The 17,485-nt window shown below is 49.7% G+C and overlaps 1 protein-coding gene across 2 annotated transcripts in view; it reads left to right on the forward strand.

Annotated features, from left to right (window-relative positions):
- The window catches only part of CENPT (centromere protein T), a 1,372,670-nt gene that overhangs the window by 939,566 nt on the left and 415,619 nt on the right, over positions 1-17,485 (forward strand). The window contains exons 14-15 of one of the 2 annotated variants that reach the window (XM_086945259.1): positions 12,548-14,158; positions 14,672-14,884. In XM_086945259.1, the coding sequence (XP_086801385.1) occupies positions 12,548-14,158; positions 14,672-14,884 (1,824 nt within the window). The remainder of the gene's footprint in view (positions 1-12,547; positions 14,159-14,671; positions 14,885-17,485) is intronic. The other variant, XM_086945260.1, reaches the window with a different exon arrangement.

A 17,485-nucleotide genomic window follows, 5' to 3' on the forward strand; every position in this document is an offset into this window, starting at 1 on the left:
TGCTTCGGCCCCGGCGCCGACTCCGGTCCCGACGCCGCAGGGCCCCACCGGATCCGGGCCGCTGCTGGTCGACCTTACGACCCCTCCGCCGGCACCGACCCCCCAGGGTGTCTCCCCCGACGAGGTCCTAGGACGACGTCATCCCTGTCCCTCCCTCGGTTCGGATCCGGCGTCGGACCGGCATCGCTTGACGCCGCACTCGACGCAGAGAGAAGTGCAATTCTTCTATGATCCATCCCCATCCTTTGAACCTGGCAATCAGGAGATGGGAGGCGAGGGAGCCTGGGAAGGGTCTGAGGACCCTCTGGAACGAGAGTGCCAGTCGTTTCAGGACTTTGCAGTGGATCTAGGGGAGGCCGGTGGTTTGGACACCTCGCCCGACACTGGCTTTGTCTCCCCTCCTAACGTGGCTACGGAGGAGGGGGATGCTTACAGCGTGGTGCTTACGAGGGCGGCCAAGGCCTTGGCTGTGAGGACTAACTTCACCGAGGAGGCAAGCTCTTCGGAGCCTCTACTGCCGTTTAATGAGGCCCTTACTGACGTTCTGTTGGGCACTTGGTCCAGGCCCGCTACAGGTCCCCCTGTAGATCGGAACGTGGCCAGGCGCCACCGCCCGGCCCCGGGCGACCCTAGGTTCCTGTCCACCCACCCCACCCCGAGAGCCTGGTTATCCAGGCCTCTAACTCCCAGACCGCATTCCCGACTGCTCCACCTGATCGAGAATCCAAAAGGTATGAGCTGTTCGGTAAGAAACTGTTCTCCTCACTCAGTTTGGGGTTGCGGTCAGTCAACACTGCTTGCCTTTTGGGCTGTCATACCCACTCTCTGTGGGACACGGTCGCGGAAGTGCTGACAGGTTGCCCGGAGGAGGCTCGGGTCAAACTCGCTCAAGCCCCTGCGGAAGGGCGAGATGCAGCACAGTATTCTATCTGATGTGGGCTGGATACCACGGACTCGCTGGGCAGGGTGATTTCCACGACGGTGGCGGTTCGCCGGCACGCCTGGCTGAGGTCCGCCAACTTTTCGGCTGATGTCCGCCGACTGTGCGCTAGAGCGTTTCAAGGGCTCCAGGGCTATGGCCAAGTCCTTGGGGCTGTCGGGCCAGCGCCAGCAAACTTCAGCCTTTCGTGGCCAAGGCAGGGGCGCCCCCTCACGTCCTGCCAGCCACGTGCCGCAGACTAACATTCAGCGCGGCAGCGGACATGGTAACCGCCGTGGCGGTGCCAAGGGACAGCGGCGAGGCCAGTCCACATCCACCCCGCAGCATCCGCCTCAAAGCCATCCTAGTCTGAGCTTTCAGGCCCATTCGACGCCAGTGAGGGGCAGGGTTCGCCATCACCTCCTCCACTGACACACATCACATCGGACAGGTGGGTGCTGCAAATCGGCCGATGGGGCTACTCCCTCCCCTTTGAGGCGACCCCTCCAGCCAAGCCACCGCAATACCACCGCGTGTCGGGGATCACTCCAACTTCTGCAAGAGGAAGTTACAGCACTCTTGGCCAAGGTGTCCATCGAGAGCGTTCCTGGGCCAGAAGTAGGGTGTGGTTGTTACTCCCACTACTTTCTGGTTCCCAAGAAGGAAAAAGGGGGCCTACGTCCTATTTTGGAACTGCGGAACGTCAACGGCTTCCTCCGGAAGGAGAAGTTCAAGATGCTGACTTTGGCTCAGATCTTAGCTGTCCTAGACCCTGGAGACTGGATGGTGGCGTTGAACTTGCCGGACGCTTATTTTCACATCCCCCTTTTGCCGGCCCACCAGGGCTACCTGCAGTTCACGGTAGGCCACAAGCACTTTAGGTTTACTGTGCTCCCCATCGGCCTTACCAGCGCCCCTCGGGTGTTCACGAAAGTGATGGCGTGGTCGCAGCTCATCTGCGCAGATTGGGGATGCCAGCCTTCCCCTATCTCGGCGACTGGTTGTTGAAGGCGGGCTCGCCCCAGACAGTCGTCCGCCACCTTTAGACTACGGCCGACCTTCTGCATCTGCTGGGGTTCTCCATCAATGTGCTGAAGTCACACCTGTGTCCCTCTCAGAAGCTCCTCTTCATCGGAGCGGTTCTGGACTCAGCGCTGTTTCGGGTTCGGGATATTCAGGCTCTGATTCCGATCTTTCAGCCTTTATCCCGAGTCTCGGTCAGGTTAACGCTGCGGCTTCTGGGGCTGATGGCCTCCTGCATCCTTCTGGTGCATCATGCCCTATGGCGGATGCGGGGTCTGCAGTTGGACCTGAAGTTTCAGTGGTCCCAGCATCAAGGCAACTTGTCCGACCACTTCCTGATCTCAAAGGGCACTGCGAGACAGTTGCAGTGGTGGCTCACGGACCGCGATTGGGTCAGCGGCAGATCCCTCTCCCTTACCCCAACCTGGAGCACGTAGTCGTGACGGATGCGTCCCTCCTGGGCTGGGGGCGCCACATGGGAGAGGCGGAGAGGAGAGGCCTCTGGTCTCTGACGGAGTCCCGGCTACACATCAACCTTCTGGAGCTGCGGGCGATCCGACTTGCACTGAAAGCATTCCTCCCCTCTGTCCGGGGGAGTGTAGTGCAGGTGTTCACGGACAACACCACCGCCATGTGATACTCCAACAAACAGGGTGGGGTGGGGTGGGGTTGTGCACCCTGTGTCAGGAGGCTCTGCTCCTCTGGCAATGGCTGGAACATCAGGATGTGACCCTGGTGGTTCAACACCTGGCAGGTTCCCTGAACGGCAGGGTGGACGAACTCAGCCGTCTGTGCATAATTGATCACGAATGGCGTCTGAACTCGGACGTGGTGCAAGGTCTCTTTGAGCAGTGGGGAGAGCCTTGGTTAGACCTATTCCCCACTGAAGAGAACGCGCAATGTCATCAGTTCTACGAGTTGGAGTTTCCAAGGCGGCACTCGCTCTGAGACGCTTTTCGTCGCGAGTGGAGCTGTGGTCTATTGTACGCCTTTCCGCCTATACCACTTCTGCCCAGAGTGCTGAAGATCAGGCGCAACCGGGCCCAAGTATTCCTTGTGGCTCCGGACTGGGCACGAAGATACTGAAATCCCGAGCTACTCAGCATGTCAGTCGATCCCCGATTCGTCTGCCTCTTCAGAATGACCTTCTGTCGCAGCAGCAGGGGACTGTCCTCCACCCGAACCTGTCCAGTCTCCACCTACAAGCGTGGAGATTGAGCGGTGACAGTTGAGGCCATTTGACTTGCCTCCTGAGATCTGTGATGTGATTCTGGCAGCCAAGCGTCCCTCCACAAAATCGGTACACGCCTGCAAGTGGAATACATTTGTGGCATGGTGCACAGCAAAGGCCGTGGATCCTCTTTCTGCCCCCCTTTCAGAGGTTCTCTTCTTTCTTCTTTCTCTTGCCCAGCAGGGCTCTGCTCCGGGCACTATCAAGGGCTACCTCTCGGCCATTTCAGCCTTCTTAAGGCTCCCTGATCAGCCTTCTCTTTTCTTTTTTTTTTTTTTTTAATATTTTTTATTGCAGATACCTACAGTGCATAATCATTCTTATCCCAATTCCTGCTTTGAGATTGACAAGGCATAAGTCGTTGAATAAAACATTACACAGCCATCAAACCCGTATCCCGGAGGATGGGCGTCATTGTTCATAAAAGCGCTATATGCATCGTAGGAGAGAACAAGTGTAACTTTTCAGCAGGAAGTCTTTGCATCTGCTTTTCTATTTTTTACCCCCCCCCCCCCCTCCACCCATCCCCAACTTATTTTAAACACATTTTTATTTGCTTTTTGTGTATAACCGAACAATACAGTCATGTATTCAACTGCTCCTCCCTCTCTAATTCCATTCCCTCCCCCCCGAAAAAAACACACTGTGGATATGCAGTACATTGTAGAATTGTTAAAAAGGACTATGCATCAAGGTTCCAACTCCCCATTCCCCCCTCCATCCCCACGTGCCCTCCCCTATATGAACTAGGAACGCCCCGGCAAGCTCAGTCATTCCCCAATCCTCCATCCAGTCCATGATATTGTCTCCACTTAGCCCAGATTTTACGAAACTTCCTAGAACACCCCCTGGATTTGTAGGTCACCCTCTCAGCCGCCATGTAGAGGTCTAGTCCTTGCCTCCATTCCTCTAGGTCAGGAGGAGTCGGAGACCCCCACCGTTTCACAATGTCCTTTTAGCCACCACCAGTGCTAGGACCAGGAAAATTATAAGTGGGCGTGGTAAATCCACATCATTGGACATTCCTTATAAAGCCAGTTTCGGCTCTTGCGGCAATGAAACTCCCAGGACCTCCTGCAATTCTGAGAAGACACTAGACCAGTATATTTGGATTACTGTGCAGGACCACAGTGTATGATAAAAGCCTCCCCCATCCCCGTGACATCTGAGACATCTGTCATTCTCAATTTTCCCCATTTTATGTAGTCGTACCCTATCGTAGTATGTCCTATGCAGTATATTATATTGAATGAGTTTCAGCCTTGATTTTATCGCTACCTCTCGGGGGTGCATCAGTACTAACTCCGAGTCTAGATCTTCCAATGTTCCTACTTCACTCTCCCAAGTATCTCTGAGCTTCGCAAGGTCCCCCAGCATATTGTTGGTTAGTGTTTTGTAAGTAAGTGAGACTGCTTTTCCCTGAATCCTTTCCTGTAGGAGCCGCCCCTCCAGCGGAGCGTACTCCGACAGCTCTGACAGTTGTATCTGTTGCGCTCTCCATGCGTGCCTGAACTGGGTGTACTTAAAAAGCTGCGAGCCTTTCTTGAAGGACTTCAGTTCTCCCCTAGCTATAACATCCCGATGGTGGAGATACCAATATCATCCCATCGTTTGAAACCTTTTAGTTTGTGTATCTCACGCAGCCACGTACAGTGCCAGAGTCATGTCTGGCGAGTGGGGGTCTTGTCCCAGCCCATGCGTTTCATTGCTTTACTCCATGCACGTAACGTCGTACGGGTAGCCAGGAGCAGTTTATTCTGCGCTGACCCTCCGTACAAGTAGTGCAACAGGTTGTGTGTGGATAGTGTTTGTCGTTCTAGGGCATAGGTGGGATGATCCGCCGGTAAATGTAACCACTCATTAATTGGGGTCATGTGTTCCGCCCAATAATAGGCTTCCAGATTCGGGAGTGAGATTCCGCCACTATACTGGTGCCTCTGAAGTGTGGTCAGCGCTATCCTAGGTTGCTTTCCTAGCCAGAGAAATGTCCGGAGATCCGAATGAAGTCTGTGTAACAATGTGTCAGGGAGGGGATATTATTCATTTTGTAGGGCGTACAAGTATTTGGGAAGAATAATCATTTTATATAAGGCTGCTCGTCCTAAAAGTGTGAGTGGCAGGCGTCGCCATCTCTCCATATCTGCGATCGAGTTTTGTGAGACCCTATCTATATTTCTCTGAAGTGAGAGTGTCCTATCAAGGGTAATGTAAATCACCAGATATTGAAAGCCCTCCGTGGTAGTTATTAGTTGTTGGGGCAGCGTCGTCCAGCGATCACCTCCCCCTGGGTCATGTAATATCGATTTATGCCAGTTAATTTTATAACCGGACAGGGCACCATAATTTTCTAACTCCCGAAATAGCTCCGGGATGGTTGTCTCCGGGTCAGTGATGTATAGGAGGACTTCGTCCACATATAGGGACAGCTTCTCCTGGGCCGTATCTGCGTTTGTTAATCTGAAACCACTGATTGTCGAGTTCTGTCGGACCCTGGCCGCCATGATTTCAATGGTGAGTGTGAAGAGAAGGGGCGATAGAGGGCACCCCTGTCGGGTCCCTCTCTGGATCTGAAATTCTCGGGACAGACTCCCGTTCACTCTTACCCTGGCTCGTGCTGCAGTATAAAGGAGACGAACCCAAGCTCGGAATTTGGGGCCCAAGCCAAATTTTTCTAACACCCCTGCCAGAAACGGCCAGTGAACCGCATCAAAGGCCTTTTCTGTATCAAGGGAGAGGAACCAGTGCGGTGCCTCTCTGTCACATACCTCTTGAAGCCAGTTGTGTGTACGTCTGAGATTGAATTTTGTGGCTCTGTCAGGGAGGAAGCCGGTTTGGTCTAGGTGTATCAGATCCGGTATCACCGTCCGTAACCGGAGTGCCAAGACAGTCGCAAGGAGCTTCACCTCGGTGTTCAGGAGGGATATAGGTCTGTAGGATGAGCAGTCCTCCCTCGGTTTACCCTTTTTGTAGATTGGGACGATTATTGCCACAGAGAGGTCAGCAGGGAGCCGCTCATCTTGGTAGGAACCTAAGAAGAGGTTTTTCAAGTGTGGAGCCAGGATGTCCGTCATACACTTAAAGAATTCTGCCGGGAAACCATTGGGTCCCGGGGCCTTTCCAGGCCTCAGTTTGCCTATCGCTAAAGAAACCTCATCTGTCGTGATGTCGGCATCAAGGGCCTTAACTGATTCCGGGTCTAGGGATGGGACTTCAATCTGGTTCATATATCGGAGAGCATCATCACTAGAACCGAAGTCCCTAGCGGTATAAAAACTCTCGTAGTGGGCAGCGAAGGCCTCAGCAATCTGTGTGTCTTGGCAGGCAAGGCCCCCATCTATACCCCTAACCTGTTCTACCCATCGCGCTGCCCGCTCCTTCCTACTAAGCCATGCTAGGAGTCTGCCTGATTTGTCCCCACGTCATACAGACGATGAAGGGTGGCCAGGTTCTGTGTCTTAGCCTCATCCGTCACTAGGTCCCTGTATAGGCGTTGTGCATCTACCATTTTTCTCAGAGCGATAGGGGATTTGGTGCGCAAGTGTTCTCTCTCCAGGTCCACGATGGCCCGCTCAGCCTCCGCCACTATTCCCTGAAGTTTTTTCTTCTCTTCTCCAGTCCTAGTCAGTATCCTATCTCTCATGACCGGTTTCAGGGCTTCTCAGAGGGTTACTCCTGAGTCCACCGTTCCCTTGTTGTCAGCTAGATAGACTCGTACATCTGTCCGCACCCCCTTTAGGATCGCTGGGTTTTTGAGTTCCCAGGCGTCCATTCGCCAGGTAGCCCCTGTTGTGCTGCGTCTGTGACCTATTTTGATCATTAAAGGCGAGCGGTCCGAGATTCCCCGCGCCTTGTATTCTGCAGTCGAGTCCGTAGTTAAGTCTTGTCTGGACATAAAGATATAGTCTAGTCTTGAGAATACCTTATGGGGGGTGCCGAATAAAAGGAGTATGTAAGTTGCCCCGGGTGTAGCCACCTCCAAACATCAGTAAGACCAATTGTAGAAATCATCTGGGTCAGTGGTGTCTGGGTGATCTTAGCGGGTGCCGATCCTGTGCGATCCAACTTCTTATCCAGGACATCGTTGAAGTCCCTGCCCACTAATTGAATGGTGTCGGCCGATTCTAGAAGTATGTTTGCTAACGTCTTGAGTGCATTCGCCTGTAGTTTGAGGGGGCATATACTGATACTAGTGTGTATGTGCGCCTACGCCACGTCCCTTGTACTCCAACGCAGGTTCCCTGTGGTTCCACCCAAGTGCATGTGATGCAGAATGGAAAGGTTGTCTTAAGGATAATTGCCACTTCTCTGTAGTCTGTAGTGTATCCCGCGTGGGCCAAAACTTTGTATCTTCCCCTGGCAATGAAGGAGCAATTGGACCCCTTGAGGTGCGTCTCCTGTAGGAAAATGATATCAGGTCCTATTCTTTTAATGTATGCGTTTACTAGTCCTCTTTTGATCTTGTTACCGAGACCATTCACATTCCAGGTCAGGGCACTGAGTTTGGAAAGGTCAGTCGGTTGTGCATCTAGTGTACTTGCCATTCTGAAGTTGTAAAGTGATAGCGTGAGTGTTTCCTAGTGTATGAGCAGAGAATATTGCAGCAGTAAACATGACTGTGAACGATCAACTGTGGTCCACCCACCCCTCCCCAGTGTCCCCCCCCAACAAACTGTCCAAACTTCCCCAGTCCCCACCACCCCCTCCCCACCTTTTCCCCCCAGCCATCCCATACTTGTAACCAAGAAAGCACGAGACTCTTGGGCGGTAAAGGTCTATCGCCCTCCCGCAAACCACCCCAACAAGAAGAACGCTAGGGCTCCAGTCTAGGCCTCCACCCGCTTGATAGTCTAACCAGAGACTGGACTCGTTTCGCCGTCCCGTGGGCCGCTAAAAGTGGTACCTAGTCAATCAGAGAGCACCAGTGTCAAAACAGAAATTCAAAAAGTGGTGTTTGTAACTTGCGTGTCTCCGGCAGTGGCCCACTGCAGTTCCGGATACCAGTTCCATACTTCCTTACGATTGGGAATCTTGAGAGTCCGGCCCGCAGTCCTTCGCGCCTCCAGTGGCCCCCTGCTCCATCTCTCGGAACGCCGTGACCAGGGGATGTAGAGAGTTATCTGTTGTTTCCTCAGAGTCTGTGGAGTGTGCGCTAGCCGCATCTTCCACCTCCTCGACGATGCTGTTGCCCATGCTGCTACATCTGTGATTAGGCGCCGGATTCACCTCCGTGGTTACATTTCGGTCCCGGTCTCCTCCGACCGGTGCGTTGTGTTCCGAATTTAGCGGGGAGGGTGTATGGCATTTCATCCTCGGGATGTGGGACCGCTGTGTCTTGGGCGGGCTTCTCCGGAAATTGGCCACCGCCATTTCGAAGCGGATCCTACGGCCCTCCTCCTCCGCCACGCGGAGCATGGGTCGCTCCTCTAACCACTGCCACACCTCCTCTGGGCGGCTGAAGAAATGTGATCTGCCCTTATATAATACCTTCAGCTTCGCCGGAAAGAGTAGCATGTAGGATATGTGCATATCGCGCAATTTTGCCTTAACTGAATCATAAGAGCGCCTCTGTTTCTGCACCTCCTGGCTATAGTCTGGGAAAATCATGAGGTTTGCATTTTCAAGTCTAAGTTCCCCCTTTTTCCTTGCTTCCCTCAGGATGAGGTCTCTATCTGCAAAGTTGAGGAAACGGGCAATGATCGGTCGTGGCCTCGCTCCTTCCGGAGGTTTCATAAGCAGAGCCCTGTGTGCCCGTTCTATGATAAAGCAGTTCGAGAATTTGGCCTGTGGGAACGTCGCTGTTAACCAGTCTCGGATAAACGCTGCAACGTCGGTCTTCTCAATACCTTCCCTAAAACCCACGAAGCGGAGGTTGTTACGTCTTGCCCGGTTTTCTGCATCATCAACTCTCCACAGCAGCTGCCTGTGTGATGCCTGTAGCTCCGCCATATCTTTCTTCAGTGTAGTAAGGGAATCCTCCGTCTCGCTGATTCTGGTCTCAGTGACTGTCACTCTCTCCGTGAGATTCCTAAAATCCTGACACAGCAGGAGGACCTCTGCACCCACCTCGCCTATTTTCATCTCCAGAGCCTTTCTAGAGTTCATTATATCTGCCCTTGAGGTCTGTATTGCCTCCATGATGATAGTCGTGTCCGCATTGGTGCCAGACGTCGCTGAGGTCACCTCCCTCCGGGATCTTGCCGTAGCGTAGCTTTCTATGGTTTCCTGCCTGGCCGACCTCGGAGCAGGGTCTCTTTTCCCCATGTCGATCTCGAGCAGTAGCCTCTCCTTGTGGCCAGATCGTCCGTGCAGGCGGTGAGGGGTGAGGGGGGGAAAGAGCACCCAAGTGTGATCCCCCAGTTCAGCCGGATTCGCCGACAGCGGATAGTCCGGTGGCAGTGGGCAGCCGTGAATAGTCAGAGGCGGGGAGGGGGCCTCCCAGGGTCTCCCACACGGCTACCTGCCGAGGCGGGTGTCGCCTTCCTTCACACAGCAGAGCCTCCGGCCGTATCTGGGCCCCCCTCTACTGAGTATCGAAGTTAGGCCGCACCCCCGATGAGGTCTCCTAGATGAGCAGCAGCTGTAGTGGGCGCCCACGTTTCCACCTCCTTTGCCTCACCAGGACGGGGGGGGGGGCCTCAAGGGGTCAGCGCCGGCCCGATCAGGGCCCGTTTGCGGCGCTCCTCAGCGCGTCTCTGGCTCTCTCCTTCGTGGTGCCAATACTGGTCGCGGGCCCCCGACCCCCGGCTGCGGCGGCAGGTCAATCGGGGCGGAGGGAAGCAGTCGCTGGTCCGACCAGCCAGCCGCACTTGGAACGGCAAGCCCTTCCGCCGGATCCCCAACAGCACAGGTCCAGGCACAGGGCGAGGGGCGGGGGGGCGGGGAGAGGGGGGGGAGCCCCAGGATCCGTGGCCTCTTGAGCGGGGCGGCCCCCGACCTTACCCGGACCTCTGCCAGCAGATGTCCCCACCGTCTTGGCGCTCTCCTCCGCAGCCGTCCGCCGCCACCCCCGGCCCGGGGCTTGCGGCGATTTTCGGTCCGGGTCTCCCTCCGGCCCGGCAAGGACCCTCAGCTTCGGATTGCCACTCCGCCGCCTCTAGACGTTGGCGGACGGGGCCGCTCGCTGCCTCCCCGGTCAGGCTGTTATTTTCGACCTCGTCAATGAGGGGGGTCCGCCGGCTGCGCGGCCGCAGAGCCGAGCAAAGCTCCACTCAGTACAAAGGTGCGAGCCCGGTCGCCATCTTGTCGCGGGTTCGCCTCAGCCTCGCGAGTTCCCCGCTCAGTGCCAAATACAGCCCCGTTATCATCCAGGTCTCTTACATCGGGCTCCTGGGTCCGTGGAGTCTCTCTGGTTTCAGTTTGGTGGGGTTTTGGAAGTTTTGGGGATAGTTTTGTCGACGGATTCGTGCAGTAAGCCGGGAGCTTAACAGAGGCACGTCTTACTCCACCATGCTGCTGGCCACGCCCCCCCAGCCTTCTCTTTTCAAGTCCTCTGTTGTAAATAGATTCTTGAAGGGCATCACTCCCATGTTTCCTCCTGTTCCTTTCGTGATGCCTCAGTGGGACTTGAACCTTGTTCTTACTTATTTGATGTGCGCTCCTTTCGAGCCTTTTCAAAATTGCCCTCTTCGTCTTCTCACTCTTAAGACTGCCTTCCTGGTTGCCATCACCTCTGCCAGGAGAGTGAGTGAGCTCCAGGCTCTTTCTTCCAAACCTCCTTTCCTTTCTGTCCATCCGGACAAAGTTGTCTTGAGAACGTGTCCCTCTTTCCTGCCCAAGGTAGTCACAGCCTTCCACATCGGGCAGTTCCATCACCTTGCCCATCTTCTTTCCGCATCCCTCGATAGAGGAAGAGAGGTTCCACAGTCTGGACCCAAAACGTGCGCACTCATTCGATCTAGACTGCACATGCCAGTTCCGGGTGGACAACCAGCTTTTTGTTGGTCACGTGGGCGCTAAGAAGGGACTGGCGGTGCACAAACGGACCATCTCTCGGTGGGTTGTGTTGTACATCAAGGTATGCTACTCTTTGAATAAAAAGGAGCCCCCTGTTGGGCTGAGGGCCCATTCCACTCGGGCCACGGCGGCTACTACTGCCCTGGGTCGGGGAGTCCCCTTGCAGGACATCTGTCAGGCAGCTATGTGGGCCTTGCTGCACACGGTTGCTAGACACTACTGCCTGGACAGCCAAGTCCGGAGAGATGGCTTTTTCGGCCGTTCTGTTCTCCAGGACTTTCTGGTGTGATCATTGGTTCACAGACCCACCACCGGGGTTGGTATTGCTGGGGTATCTATTCTAAGATAAAGGAATCTAGCCCTAACCTGTTTCTTTCAGATGCACAAGTTACTTACCTTCGGTAACTATATATCTGTAAGAAACAGTAGTTAGTGTTAGATTCCTTACCGCCCCACCCATCCTCCCAGTTCTGCGAACTGATATCTAGGGTTAAGGTACATCCCTTTGAGGGTCCTAGTGTTATAGCACCAGTGTCGGTTTTTATCATGGCTCTGCGTTCCTGGCGCGGAAAAGCAGTGTATAAGAACTGACGTCAGCGCGCAAGGGCAGCGTATAAGTACCGACGCGCAGGGGTACTGCTACGCAAAACTTTCCGGATCCAGTCTGACACCTGGGGACATTCTAAGGTAAGGAATCTAACACGAACTACTGTTTCTTACAGATATATCGTTACCGAAGGTAAGAAACTTTTGCGTTTGGTATTCTCTCACTCAATGAGTTTACTTGCAAATGCGTTACTGGGAGGTCAGATCTAATCGTTGTCCAGTTTGTACATTTTGTGTGGAACATTTTATGAGGTTTTGGCGGGGCAGGGAGTTAGACCTTTTTAAGGAGAAAATAGATAATTCTAGTTTGTAGGTCCTTGAGGTCTAGCCACAGTTTTGTTACACTATGCTTATTGAAATGGCAGATCAATGATTTCCTGATTTTGGCCTTGCCAAGTTTCTACATTATGCTTGTATCATAAAGATTTATTGTGTTACACCAAATTTTATTTGTCGAGAGCTTTGGTAATTGTTAATCTTCATTTCATGATTCTTCTTTTTAATCGGTTTGGATGAAGTATTTCTACCTAATGCGTTTGCTGATTTTATTAATGTGTTTTTGTATGTTTTTAAGCGTCTTATTCCAAAAAATAAATAATTTCTGATGATTATTATAAACAGTTACGGTTATTTTAATTTCATTCTGAAGTGTAACACTAATTGCATTTCATTTCAGTGATTGATATTGTATTACTAAACAAATGAAACTGTTTCAGGCATTTTGGGCTATTTTTCTAAAGTTACAATTACTATGAATGGATGGTGAAACATGGACAATGGATCCCCTTTCTAATCTAATTACTCTAAATATTAAGTTTTTCAGAGTATTGGAGCCATTTATACCCTGCCATCTGCTCCTCCTAGCGAAAGACTGAATTGTGAGACTGAAACATCTGCCCAGCAAGAGTCTCAGGGTAGAGCTGAAACTAGAGATAATGAAGATACGGACCATGCCAAGAAACATTTACAGACTCATGAGACAGAGTTAAAATGTATAGATGAAAATGAAGGCAAGCTTCTGGAGGAGTTTGATAAGGAGGCCTTCTGCCTAGCTAATAATCTAGCTACTGCTGAGGAGGAAGAACATTTTTCTGAGAACATTTGTATGCAAAATCCAGATCCTGAAGAGATGGAAGAGGAAGATTCTGCTTGTAGGATGTTCATGGACGATTCTGACATAATGGCGGAGATAGTGGTTGTTTCTGAGGCTGCAGAGGTAGAAGAGCCTATTTCAGAGAGCTTAGAGGAGGAAAAGTCGACCTCAAACTTGGAGGCTGAGGTAGAGTCTTCTTTTGAAACGATAGAGGAGGAAAATTCTGCTTCTGATGCATTGGAAAAGGAAGAACATGCTTACAGTGAGTTTGAAGAGGATGAGAATGCTCCCAAATATGTTCTGGAAAGTTTTGATGAGCAGACACATGAGAAGGCTGCAGTGGAAGAACAAAGCTTTGAGGAGGAGCAGAAAGTTCAAGAGACCATCGAGGAGGAGGAGGAAGAAAGTGGATTGCAGACTTATCAAGAGGAAGAAAATGAAGCTCAATGGCAAATTGAAGTGCAGGTAGCAGGAAGTAAAGACATTGAGGGGGTGTTGGAAGTACAAGAAGAGAGATTTGAAAATGAAGACACCCCAAAAGGGGAAGCAAGTGACATCCTCAAAATTAATGCACAAGAGAATGATCCCCAAAATATGTCAGGGGACACGTCTGTCAAAGTCACTGTTCAGGTGGAAGCAAAGCCAGCTATTGAGGACGTAGGCGAGTCGAGTTCTGAAGAAGAATGTTTTTATAAGCAGACTGATAATGGCTTAGAAGACCAGGAAGTTGAAAACATCAACTTGAAGGAGGTGGAACTGGGCGAGCAAACAATTGAAGACTCAGAAAATGAAACTCAAAGGCATACTGGAATAGTGCTGGTTGAAAGTAAGATATTAGAAGTGTCCCAGGAGGTCCAAATAGAGAATACTGAAGAAGGCAAAATCCCCAACAAAATGGAAGAGGAGGAGAATGCTTCCACATATAGTGTGGAAGAAAAGTATGCCATGATGGAAGAGTCTGCTTCACCGGAAGCTGAAGTAGAGACAATAATTGATACCATTGATGATCCCGGCCCTAAAGTGGAGAGTTTTGATGAACACACACAAGAGAATGGGGGAGTGGATGAACAAACCTTTGAGGAAGAGCAAGAAATGGAAGACACCAACATGGAGGAATCAGAAAAGCAGACCCATGGAGATGAAGATAAGGAAACGCATGGGGAGATGGATGTGGTATTGCTGGAAAATGAGGAGTTGGAGGCGGGTGCAGAGGTCCAAAATGAAAATCCAATAGAGGGAGTAACCTCAGAAGAGGATGAAGACGAGTTTCCCAAAGTGGAAGTGCAAACAGTGGAGAGAGTTGAAGAAAACATCAGCAGGAATGAAAGAAAAGGTAAGATCGTAATAAGGATTATTTTCTCATTTAATACATTATATATAGTAAAAGTCTTTCACTGGCACCTGTAATGTCTTATAAGGCGAACATAATCAAGGGGCCATCTAACTGACACCCAGCATTTAACCAGCAAGAATGTCTTCATATCTCAATTTCTAATATCCCTCCTACAACATAGACACCCTACCAGTTTTTTCTGGATCTGTTTCGTTTCAAATATTCCATAGTGACATTTGCTTTCCAAATCTTTAACTTTTAATTGTGAATTTATGAAAAGTTTGCCAGCATCCTGGTAAAGTGTAATAACATTATAAGTGGATTCATCTTTAGTAGTAAGGAGCTCGACACAACTGACATGACCATTTTTCTGCTCTTTTTGAGTGCACAAACTAATAGCCATTGCTTTTTAGCTAATTGGCATGAACTCCAAAATGTTTCAGTTCATAATGTATAAGGTGGAATTAATTAAATGCTCTTTCAGATTCACATTTCTTTGTATTTTAACTCAAGAATTTTGGTGTACCAATGGAGATGAAGGAAAGGAAACGCATGGGGAGATGGATGTGGTATTGCTGGAAAATGAGGAGTTGGAGGAGGGTGCAGAGTTCCATAATGAAAACCCAACAGAGGGAGTAACTTCTGAAGAGAAGGAAGATGAGTTTCCCAAAATGGAAGTGCAAACAGTGGAGAGAGTTGAAGAAAACAGCAGGAATGAAAGAAAAGGTAAGATCGTAATAAGGATTATTTTCTTATATAATACATTATATGGAGTAATAGTCTTTCACTGGCAGCGGTACTATCGTATAAGGTGAGCATAATCAGGGTATCATCTGACACCCAGCATTTAACTAGCAAGAATGTCTTCATATCTCAATTTCTAATATCCCTCCTACAACATAGACACCCTGCCAGTTTTTTCTGTATCTGTTTTGTTTCAAATATTCCATAGTGACATTTGCTTGCCAAATCTTTAATTTTTAATTGTGGATTTATGAAAAGTTGTCCAGCATCCTGATAAAGTGTAATAACATTAGCAGTGAATTCATCTTTAGTAGGAAGGAGCTCGGTACAAGTGACATGACCGTGTTTCTGCTCTTTTTGAGTCCACACACTAATAGCCATTGCTTTTTGGTTAATTGAAAGTTAATTGGCATGAACTCCAAAATGTTTCAGTTCATAATGTATAAAGTGGAATGAGTTAAATGATCATTCAGATTCACATTTCTTTGTATTTTATTTAATTCAAGAATTTAGGTGTACCAATTTAAGAAAATAACAGAGCTAAGCTTATGCATCAATGGGTACAGAGAACCTTCAGCGACCACGGGATCAATTATGTTTCCCAGGAGATAGTGAGGTTATTTTGACCTGCACTTTACATTTTTGGAGTGTTCTACAGTTCCCCATAGCGTGGGTGTTAAACCTGTTTTTTCCTTTTAAAAAAGTCTCTTTGCTGTTATATTTTGCCGTTAATTTCCTCTCCACTGTTCTCTTTCTTCAAAAATATCTTTGCCAAAAAAAGTCCTTGACCTTCAATCATTAAGCAACCTACAAAAAATGTTTATGGAATGTTTGTTAAAGAATTAGTAATTCAGTTTAGATTGTTTGCTTACATGTGGCTGGCACGTACGTCTTTCTCAATATTGTAAAATGTGCATATTGTGAAAGAAGCAAACAATTAACTTTTTTTATCTATCTACTGACTCATCACTAGTCTAGGAGTGTTCACATGAGCATACGAGGTAAGACGAGCAATCAAGACTAAGCATGTAAATCCTGCCATAACCAAAACTGTTGATTCAAATGTGACTGTTGTGTACTCGCATGGTTTAAATATCAGTTCATATTTCGTAGTATATTCCATCTTCTTGTGTAGCCTATAACAAAATGTGTTCCCTCAATGTTGAGCTGATCATAGACACAAATGACACACTGGAAGATATTTATTCATATCAGACATATCATTACTTTAATTCATGTTTCCAATGTAATTTTTCTGCAAACTCATTCTGCCAACCTTTAAATATGCATCATATATATGTATATGTATTTTATATAGTATTACCTACTGGCCGTCGCCAGTAGGTAGTTCTAGTTAGGACCTAGTTTCCATAGGAAATCCACAACATTCTATTTTGAATAACTTTGGCGCCGGTGGACAAATCTTCGTAAATTTCTCCAAGAAAATGGCCTGCTCGGTTCCCCTCCTTCCCTGAAAGTTTGGAGGTGATTCGTCAAGCGGGGGCCGAGAAAAAAGGGGGGTCCCAAAACGTGTTTTCCCCATGCAATTTTCCATAGGGACCTTTAGCCAGGCCACAGCCCGAATGGCTGAACGGAATTACACAAAATTTGGCAGAGAGGTAGAGTTGGGTTCGCAGATTGTGCTCTTTGTTAAATGGTATAAATCCGTTCAGTAGTTTCTGAGAAAATTGCAAGTAAAATCATGGCGATATCTAGAGACGGAGTTCAGCACGCGTACGGAAATCCGTTCAATTACGACCGCGAGCTGCATGCTGATTGGCTGTCAACTGTCTGTCAACACTCGAAACCAGGAAGTGTTGGTGGCCATCTTGTGCCTCGGTAGAACCGAGTCACAAGAAAACAGTAAAACAAAGTTGAGAAGTAAGGGAAGGTGGCAGGCTAGAAACATTCTGACCCTCTAGGCTTGCTCAGGGGGTCGTACATGGATGTTTAGGCTCTATTTTTTTTTCTTTTAAACAAAAATCGCGGTGTACGGAAATCTGTACAATGACGAGCACGAGCTGCATGCTGATTGGCTGTCAACTGTCTGTCAGCACTCCATACCAGGAAGTGTTGGCAGCCATCTTGTTCGTCGCTGGAACCGAGTCACAAGAAAACAGTAAAACAAAGTTGAGAAATAAGGAAAGGGGGCAGGGTAGAAACATTCTGACCTTATAGGCTTGCTCCAGGAGGTCGTATATGGATGTTTAGGGTATATATATATAAATGTCTTTTTTTTTTAAAGAACAATCGCGGCGTACGGAAATCCGTACAATTTCGAGCACGAGCTGCATGCTGATTGGTTGTCAACTGTCTGTCAGCACTCCAAAGCAGGAAGTGTTAGCAGCCATCGTTTATTTTGAAGTATGCGGGGGGGCTCACGGGTCTCCTACATTCTTCGGGGACCGCCACCTTCCTGGGGCAGTAATATTTAAAATAGGGGGGGTCTGTGATGGCACGGATTTCCCAGCTCCGGGGACTTCCACTTCTCAGGACTTTTTAATGTTGGGAGGGGGTTGCGCGGCCTCCTTACAGGAACCCTTGATGGCCCTGGGGACCATCATTTCCCAGGGCCGGCACTTG

The sequence above is a fragment of the Lissotriton vulgaris genome, chromosome 12 (genome assembly GCF_964263255.1).
Source record: "Lissotriton vulgaris chromosome 12, aLisVul1.2, whole genome shotgun sequence".
NCBI classification, from domain to species: Eukaryota; Metazoa; Chordata; class Amphibia; order Caudata; family Salamandridae; genus Lissotriton; species Lissotriton vulgaris.